Raw genomic sequence first — 9,346 nt, 5'->3', positions numbered from 1 at the left:
CAGGGATGCGCCTTCCACCCCGCCACGGCCGCCGGTGCGTGGCGCAGCTGGCGACCCTTGAGCAAACGGCCCGAACCGTCCAACCACAGCTGTTTGGAAACCTCCACCTGAGGAGAAGCAGGAGCGACGCCGAGGTGTAAAAACAGATGAAGGTCAGGCTGCGCAGCCAGCTCACGGCATCCTGTTCTGTGCTTCAGCCACGGCCCTCACCAGGGCGCGAGAGGCGGCGGGTGGGCACCAGCCAGGACGCAGGCTGCTCAGCACTGCCGCCCTCAGGGCGTCGGAGGACGGAGCGCTGTCAGCGGAGAGAGCACTCAGCAGATGATGGGCCGGGTCACCATGCTCCTGCCGGCACCAGGAGAGGGGGCTCCCAGGACAAAGGGGAGCCCTGGGGCTGGCCCCGGGCCTGCCACCCAGACTTCGGGGAACGCCACGCCCGCTTCAACTCCAAGCCCAGCTGCAAAAGAACAAAACCCACCTCGAAGGCGGGAGACGCCGGCGGGTCCGAAGAGCCCCGTTCGCACATGAAGCTCTTGCACTCGGGCCCCGCGAGCTGCGGGCTCGGAAGCCTCTCAGGCCCCGCTCACCGGTGGGAAGCGAGCCGGAGTCTCGTCCCAGGCCCTCGCTGCCGCCTTTGGAAAAGCGTCGAGTCCCGGAGTGCCGCCGATGACTTCCCTCCAGGGGTGCCCCTGCAGGACGGGTGTTCTGGGGGACACACTCTGGGTCCTCCTAAGCCACCTGCCCACGGGGAAGGGACCACAGCCATCTCCGGAGTCCTCCAGAAGGACGCCTTAGTGGGTCTTTGAGGCTCACTCGCGTCAAGGTCACCAACAGATGCACCGGCTGTGGGGCTCTAAGGTGGCTGGGGAGGACACAGCCTGCAGGAAAGGGCTGAGACGGTGACAGGAAGCGAGATCCCATCCCAGGAAGGCTGACCGAGGCCTGCGTTGTGCGTTCACGACAGCGCAGCCCTCCTGTCTTTGGGGGCTTAAAATTAGGTGTGTGCGCACGAGAGAGGGTTTAATGTAGCCAGAATTCTTTTTTTTTTTTTTTTCTTAAGATGTATTTATTGGGCCCTCCCTGGTGGCGCAGCGGGTTAAAGCACAGCACTGAGAATCTAAAGCCGCTTCTGCATGAGTTCGATTCCCGCCTGCCCTGGAGGTGACCACATGGCGCGGCAGACCTCTCCTGACCGCCCCCTGCTGCCCTCAGCAGTGTGCTTCGTCCATCTGCCTGTTCTGCTCCCTGCTCTGTCTCTGGGGAAACCTCTCACCCTCACCCCCCAACACCTGTGACCTGTACCCCAGTTCTTTGCACATAGATAAATTAAAAAAAAATTTTCCGGGGCCCTTCCTGGTGGCGCAGCGGGTTAAAGCACTGTACTCAGAAGCTAAAGCTGCTTCCGCATGAGTTCGATTCCCACCTGCCCCGGAGGTGACCACATGGCGCGGCAGACCTCTCCTGACCCGCCCGCTGCTCCCCTCAGCAGTGCACTTTGTCGATCTGCCTGCTCTGCTCCCCACTGTGTCTCTGGTGAATCCTCTCACCCTCCGCATCTCTGGCCTGTACCCCAGTTCTGTACAAATAAATAATCTTAAAAAATAATCTTAAAAAAAAAAAGATGTATTTATTAATGCATACAAGAGCTGGGGTACAGGCCAGAAGTGTGTGGGTGGGAGGTGAGAGGATTCACCAGAGACACAGTGGGGAGCAGAGCAGGCAGATCCACTGATGAGATACACTGCCGAGGGGAGCAGCGGGGAGACAGGAGAGGTCTGCTGGGCCCTGTGGGTCCCTCCCTGGCCGGGAATGGAACTGGTGCTGCAGGGGCTGCGGCCAGCTTCACAGCACGACACTAAAACAATGAGACACCAGGGAGGGTCATGCTTCTCCTGTGAGAGCCGACGCACGTGAGGCCCCTGCTTGTGTGTGGCTCAGGTGTTTCTTCTAGAACAGGTGTTTCTTCTCTGCCTCAACAGTTCATCTCAGCAAGCGGGGATTCTTGAAAGCCCCTCGGGCGTCTCCCCTGTGTCTCCTGCACCTCATGGGCCTGGTCCTTCCGGCCTTCCTGGGGACTCGGTGGCTCCCCCCTTCCCACAAGCACCCCTCCTCAGTGTCTGTGCACCTGGGTTTCAGGTGCGACAACCCCAGCTGGAGAGCGGTGTCCTGCCCGTCAGGCCTGGCGAGGAGGCAGCAGGCAGCAGCGGAGGGCTGGGCACCCAGAGGGCACCGGGCACCCAGAGGGCACCACGCTGTGCGTGAGGGCAGCCAGGACCCGGCAGAGCGGCGCCGGGGGCCACTCACCTTCCTCTGATACCGCCTGAGCCAGGTGTCTGCGGGGAGCGCCTCAGGGTCCGTGTGGGGAGTGGGGGCGCCCTGCTTCACCAATAAGCACCGGGTGGGGGTTCGGAGCCCCCCGCCTGGTCCTGCCTGGAGGAAGAGCGCGGCCGCGTCTCCCCAAGCGACTTGAAGGCATAAACACGGTGGCCCGTCCCCAGCGCCGGCGGATGGCTCAGGCTTCGTTGTGCTTTCGTGAGCCCACGTGTGGGGGCTGCGGCCGGAAACCCGGCCTGGGCGAACCCTGCGGTGTGGTCCTCCGGGCTGGGACGCCGAGGCCCGGGTTTCGCTGGCGAAACGGGAGGTTTGTCCTTTCTGGTACTCCGGTTCTCCAAGTCCCGAAAGTTGTATTTTATGGATTCTTTTTGTTTTTGTTTAAAAATAAAGGGGGCGGGGGCCTGGGCAAGACGAAATGCAGCACAGGCCGAGAGCCACTTGGACCGCACGTGTTCCTCCAGGCACCCAGAAGTGTTCACTAAAATGTGTGGCCATTTCTGATGCACTTGCCAATGTTTTTGTTATTTTTACTTTAAAGATGTAACAGATTGCTCCAAAATAAATAATTGAAGCTGAATGTTTCCAGAGAATCCAAGTGCAGCGTCTCTGGCTCCTGGCTTCTCCTCTGGGGCTGGGCTGGGCCCATAGGAACAGGCCTTCTTCCTGCAGACTCGGCCACGTGGAGGCTGGTTTTCTCGCTGTGCTTGTCAAAGTTGAATCTATTTCTGGCCACTCTGCTCCATTGTCAGAGGTTCTATGAGTGTTCAGTGCAGAAATAGGAACAAAGAAAATCAACTCTACGTCATCGACATTTGTGGGCTTGTGGGAGGAGGGCTGGCAAGAGGCACGGGGCGCTCGAGTGAGAGCCGAACCCCATCCCACACTCCACATTTCCACATCAAGTCGCGGTCAGTGTGGGGAATGTACATTTCACGTGTGAGTGTTGCTTCAGACGTGACATGAACTCCCTCAAAAGGACCCACTCTCCATCAAGTGTTGACTCACCTCTGCACGAGCTTGTCAAAGACAAGAAACTTCTAGGGTGAAAAAATCGAAAGCAAATGTGCATGCTGTTCTGTGCTTTCTAACTGAGCGTGAATGTCTCTGACCATCAGGGAGCACAGGATAAGCTTGGAAACCATCAGGACAATAACCTGACCCCGTGTGCTCTCACTGACCCAGGCCGCCACTGCGAGGTACACCAGATGACCGGGAATTACATGTGGGACCCCAACACCAACAAGTCGTTTGACATCGGTGTCAACAGGGACAGCCTGATGCCACTCTGGTGGAACGGCTCGGAGCCGCTGTGGGTGACGCTGACCAAGGCCCAACGGAAGGTCTACATGTACTACTGGCCAGGTGAGCGCGGGCGGGGCTCCGTGGTCTCCAAGGCCACAGGATGGAGCAGTCCTGTTGGGGCCCAAGCCAGGGCTTGCGAGTGGGATCCTTGAGGTCTTCGTTTAGGCCAGAGCCACGACGCGCCCCCATTCGCTGGCTCAGCAGCATCGCCGCCGTCTATGGTGCAAAATCAGGCTCCCAGGAGAGATCCTCAAGGAGCACGTGCAAGCCTGGGCTGCATAGGCGAGGCAGCGGCAGGTGGTCCCTCGCCTTTCTATAGGCATTTGAGCTCCCCGGCAATATTTAGAAGAGGGTGCAGAGCACCTACACTTCTGGGGAGGGAGCGGAAGGGCTCCCTGGGTGTTCACGTTCCTCCTGTGCTGATCTTGTAGATCCCAGATCAGCAGGACCCCGATTACCCCTTGCGGGGAGGTATCACGTGAACCCTCCGGCCGCCAGACTGGTGCTCAGACCCTTGGTTGGCTCATGGCGGCTCTTCCATTAGGTGAGGGAATTCCCTGGTAACGAAGGGGCCGCCCGCATTGTCTCCCCGCCTCGGTTCCACTCTCCTGACAAGTGCGCAATTTGACTTTTCCACGAGTGTGACTATGGGGTAACAGGGATGACGGTCCTTGGGGAGAAGACAGCAGGTGAGGCCTGGGAGAAGTGAGGGAGAAGCAGGGAGCAGCCGTGAGGGCCCCCCCTCAGGCTCAGGGGGCCCGCTAGGTGGGGAGCCACACTGTTGTGGCCCTGGGGTGGCTGGGGGGTGTGGGGAGTGGAGGAGGGTGAGTCAGTCACCCCACCGGCCTGGGCCTCTGCAGGGCTCGGAGGGGGCTGGCTGGGGTGGTCACGCGAGCTGCCCGAGGCTGCGCAGCCCTGGAGGGCACAGAACAGGGTGGCTGGGGAGCAGCCCTGCAGCCGCTGCGGTGGGCATCCTGGAGCCTGGCAGAGCAGGGACTGGCGTCGGGGTGAGCTGGCATCTCGAGCAGGGTGCACTCACGCAAACCTGGGCGCGGGAGCAGAGGCCCACGGCTCCCCTGGCAGGCAGTGGCGGGGGGCTGGGTCAGCTCGCGCAGACACATCTGGGGTTCTCGCGATAGCAAGCCTCCGCTGATGGGAGAAGCCGCTTCCAGGCAGGGAGGAGACTCCGGAGCCCGTGGAGACCGCTCCCAGGGCAGCGGCACAGGCCCGTCGGGACACCAGCAGGTGCGTCAGCCAAGCTCAGCTGGCCTGGGGGCTGCTCGTGAGCTTGTCCTCAGAGGCCTTTTCATCAACACAAGGACACCCCTGAGAGGGAGTGGACCGGCCAGACTGCCCCAGGCCCCTTGAAACAAGCCTCAGGACCATCAGGATGAACGCTGGCCCCCTTGGGTCAGCTCCCACCACCGCCGCGTTTAACACTGTGCTTGGAACTCGAGTTCTTGGGGCTCAGGAGCCCCCTCGTCATCTCTCCAGTCCCCACAGCCCTTCTCCATGTGTGACTTCCTGCCACTGACCTTTGGGACCCGGGTGTCCCCGTGAGGTGGGAGAGATCCTGGAGGCAGTGGCCCAGGCCAGGCCTGTCCCGGGCGCTGCACAGAGTATTTTATATCTTAGCCCAGAGCGTCAGCTCCCCAAGGCTTCCAGACAGCTTGAATCGGGCCTCCCTGGGGGTGCAAGAGATCAAGTCTCAGCGCTATGAAGTTATCACCAGCCACTGGGACATGCGTTCGATCCCCGGCCAGAGAGGTGACCCACAGGGCACAGCAGACCTCTCCTGTCTCCCCACTGCTCCCCTCAGCAGTATGCTTCATCCGTCTGCCTGTTCTGCTCCCCGTTCTGTCTCTGGTGAGTCCTCTCATCCTCTGCACCTCTGGCCTGCACCCTGGTTCTTGTGTGCATAAATAAATAAAATCAATCTTAAAAAAAAAAAACTGTTGGAATTTATGTATCACTGGTGGTTAAAAGAGCTGCAAAGGTAATTCACATGTCAAGTATCTTCTGCTCCTCCAAAGCATCTCCCCAGAGTGGGCCAGCGTCTTCCTAGATTCAGTCTAACAGCCGACCCGACGTGGCCAGAACACTCTCTGGCACCTCCCAGTTTCCTCAGTGATTTGAGCGGAGACCAGCGGAGAGCTGAGCTTGGAGCATTTGGAAGTGTCCACGCTTCTCAGACACTGCCCAGCCTGCTGAACTGGACACATGAAGAAAGTCCCCTGGAACTGGCGGGACGCCCAGCCCCAGCCTGGCTCAGGGTACTGCAGCACCCTGCATTCTCGAGCTGGCTGGCCTTGTCTCGAGACGAGGTCGCCGTCTCCGGGCAGGGCCAGGCAACAGCCCCGTGAGTCCGCGGGGCCCAGCGCCAGCCGTGTCAGCCCGCTAAACATGCCTTCCTTCGATTTTCTTCTCCAACCCAACTCTCCCTCCTCCTCCCCCCCAGGACATTGCACAGACCTTTCCTCGAGGCCTGGAAAATCTTCATTGCTCCAGTGAGCTGTGTTATGACACTTTGAGTCTCGCCATTAAGTCAATATTTAGAAGTGCAATTTAGAAATGGCAGTAGTTCAAGTCTTCCTGTCAGGTAGATAAAGCAGCAGACTGAAAAATTGATCAGTGGTGAAGAGCCCAAAATGCTCCACCTCAAGTCTTGAGAAATTTAATATTGTAAACAGGTTCTTTATTACCCCCGCCCTCCGGTGCCAGGGAGCTGGGCCGGGGACGTGCCTCAGGGAGTGGCCCCAGCTTAAATCAAGCCTTTCCCTGGGAGCCCCATGGAAATCAGTCGAGGCTGCAAGGCAGGGGCCTGGAAGGTTCTGCAGAGCAGGATCTTCCACCCAGCGCTGTCTTTGAAGTCAGCGGGCTTTTGCTGAGGGGAAAGGAAGAAGCCCTAAGGCTGCCATTGCTGGACCCACCCAAAGCACGAGGGACGCCTTGGGGGCGGCGGAGGAGAAGGGGGTGTCTGCAAATGGAGTCTGGGCCCGAGGCCCGGGCTCCCACAGCCGCTTCTGTCCTTAAGTTTATTCTTGTAACTATCGAGCAAAAAGGAGCAGAGCCCACAGCTCCTGGGGAGGCTGTGCTTGCGGCGTGGGGGGCTCCGGATTCCGGGCCTCTCATTTCATCATGCGCAGAGACCCCCTTGAACCAGGGAACTGAGGCAGCGCCCCAGGCCACGACGGGGCTCTCCTCCCGGGGCCTCTGTACCTGGCACCAGTGTTCTGAGGCACCACGCACGTGCCTTCAGCTGGGGCCAGGGGCAGCTGCCCGCATTCCTGTCTCCTGCTGTCCAGAGGTGGCCCGAGGGACCTGCCCAGCCTCTCTCAAGTATTGGTTGTTGCAGTGGAGGCGATGTCACCTGGGTGAGGAAGGCGTCACACTCTGGCCACTGCTTTGAAGTGTGCAGGTTCCCCGCGTCTTCCCCGCCTCCCAGGAGCGCCAACCTGCTGAGCCCAGCTCTGGTGCCTCCACTCGGGCGCGGGGACGCAAGCGCCCGGCCTCCCTGTGACTCTGCAGCAAGGCCGCCTTTGCCGCCTCTGTGGGCCGACACCCCACAGCTGCGGGAAAACCGAACATTTTTCCAGAAGACTGTACCTGACGCAGCAAATACACGCATCTGGATTTTTGCTACATTTTCAACGACTCAGTGTGAAGAAGCAGGACATCTGAGGCCGGGAAGATGCCGTCAGCGCGCAGTTTGCTGGTTCCCACGCGTGAGACAAGAGCATCCTGGCAAGACCACCCCAAACTGTGACCCCTTTCCAGAAAAACACTCCTGCACCTACAGCATGCACAATTTTGTGCTCACTTCTAGCACGAAAAATGATGATTGCCAAGCGGCCTTTGACAGACAATGCATTGACTTGATTTTCTTTTTTTTTGATGGAAACTATGACAAACCCAAGTAGCCACCCAAGATTCCACCCAGCTCTTGTAATAAATAATTGAGCTGTCTGGCTGGAGTGGCTTGGTCAGAATTCTCCAGAACTCTGGGCTGAATTCAACTTGCGTCATTTCCTTTGTTCGCTGGCAATTCTGCGCGGCTGCATCCCGGATGCCGTCTGGGTCAGTGAGGGAAAGATGACAAATTCACATCTCAATTTTGACCTGTCCCAGAGAAAACGCTCTTCAGAAGCCTTGGCAGGGTTTTGCGGAGCAGCGTGGAGGGGTGCGGCCTCTCGGTGGCTGTCGGCACCCCTCGTCCCACTGGGGTGTCTGCGGCCCTCAGCGCTTCCCGGGTCCCTCCCTGCCCGCTGCCCAGGCCTTGACCCAGCCGCTCTCGCAAAGCCGTCTGCGGGCTGGGGCGTTTCGCAGCTGTCCAACCACACCCGGGCTCCTTGTGCAGGACGGTGTCGTAGCCCAGAGGTCACGGCTCCTCGGCCCTCGGCTGGCTCGAAAGCCTTAACGAGGCGTCCAGGGACGAACTTCCATTCTTCATAGGTGACCGCAAATCTGTCTCCTCAAAAAACATCTCAGAGGGTGCGATTCAGGGCCCTGGATGCTCTCCGCGGCATCGGGGAACAAAACCAGCGCCATGCCCCCCGCCCCCTGCTCAAGGGAGCTGCGGGTGTGGCCGCGGGCGCGGGGGTCCAGCACCTGCCCAGCCCGACAGTCCCCTGGTGAAGTGCAAGAGAGGGCAGCCCAGCGCGTTGTGACGTTGCTGGGCGAGGGCCTGGCATTCTGGAGAACGAGCTGGCACCTGAGGGAACGGCCAGGTCGGGGAGGAGCAGCGGGCCCTGGAGATTCAGGAAAGACAGAGGCAGGGTGGACACGGTGGGGGAGGTGGACAGTGTCTTCACTGAGCGGCACGCTAAGGCAGGAGTGGGGTGACGGTGTTCTGCGTTCTGACGACTCCCCTCTGGCGGGACGTCCAGAGAAGGGGTGTCAGGAGTCACCCCAAGGGCTCGGACAGGCGGTGACCCGGGTGGGGGCACAGCAAGGAAAGGCCCGGGACCTGGCGACGGGCTGGCGGCGGCCGAGGCTGCGGGTCTGGCTGTCGGATGCTGGGCTTTCTCTTAGGCGCCGCCCGGGAAGGCAGCGTGTGGAGGCAGAGGGTGAGGAGGGCTGGGGACCTCCATCCAGAAGGGGCCCACGTGACCTCACCCGGAAGGGCACTCACCACAAAAGCCAGGGGCGACCCAGACTGCCCGGGCGTCACCGCCGACACTGGGTGGCCAAGGTGCCCGCACCAAGGAACCAGAGGAGCTGCCAGAGCCGGACAGGAGTGTGATGGTGCTCTGGAGGGCCTCGTGGGACTGGACCTCGTCTGGGGGAGCAGGGACAGGTTTCTCTGGGAGAGCGACACTGGTGGAAAACTGTCACCACCCACTTGTTACAGAGACTGAGGGAATGAAGTTCTAAGGGGGCCTGGTCAGGGCCAGCACTCTGAGGGGGGACCTTGTGGATGCAAAGAGGGGGCTTGGGGACACATAGCTCTGCATGGATTCCTGGGGACACCCCTGGTAAGCTCTGAGCCTTAGAGCTTTTTAATTTCTAGAACATTTTCCAATTTTGACTAAAAAAGAAAAGACCCAGGATAACCACAGTGTCCTTGAATTTCTACCTGTGTAACAGACTGGGGACTGTAACAGGGACCAGGACTCTAACAGGGACCAGGACTGTAACAGGGACCAGGACTGTAACAGTGACCAGGACTGTAACAGGGACCAGGACTGTAACAGGGACCAGGACTGTAACA

At 59.8% G+C, this 9,346-nt stretch overlaps 1 protein-coding gene across 1 annotated transcript in view; it reads left to right on the top strand.

The window, feature by feature from the left end:
- Positions 1–524: 524 nt before the first annotated feature.
- ENPP6 (ectonucleotide pyrophosphatase/phosphodiesterase 6) overlaps positions 525–9,346 on the top strand; it is a 39,434-nt gene continuing 30,612 nt past the window's right edge. The window contains exons 1-3 of the mRNA XM_004682522.2: positions 525–794; positions 2,137–2,254; positions 3,517–3,696. Coding sequence (XP_004682579.1) covers positions 525–794; positions 2,137–2,254; positions 3,517–3,696 — 568 coding nt within the window. The remainder of the gene's footprint in view (positions 795–2,136; positions 2,255–3,516; positions 3,697–9,346) is intronic.

The sequence above is a fragment of the Condylura cristata genome, unplaced genomic scaffold (genome assembly GCF_000260355.1).
Source record: "Condylura cristata isolate star-nosed mole 26May11 unplaced genomic scaffold, ConCri1.0 scaffold00014, whole genome shotgun sequence".
In the NCBI taxonomy this organism is placed as follows: domain Eukaryota; kingdom Metazoa; phylum Chordata; class Mammalia; order Eulipotyphla; family Talpidae; genus Condylura; species Condylura cristata.
This window is presented reverse-complemented; position numbering and strand designations above follow the sequence as displayed.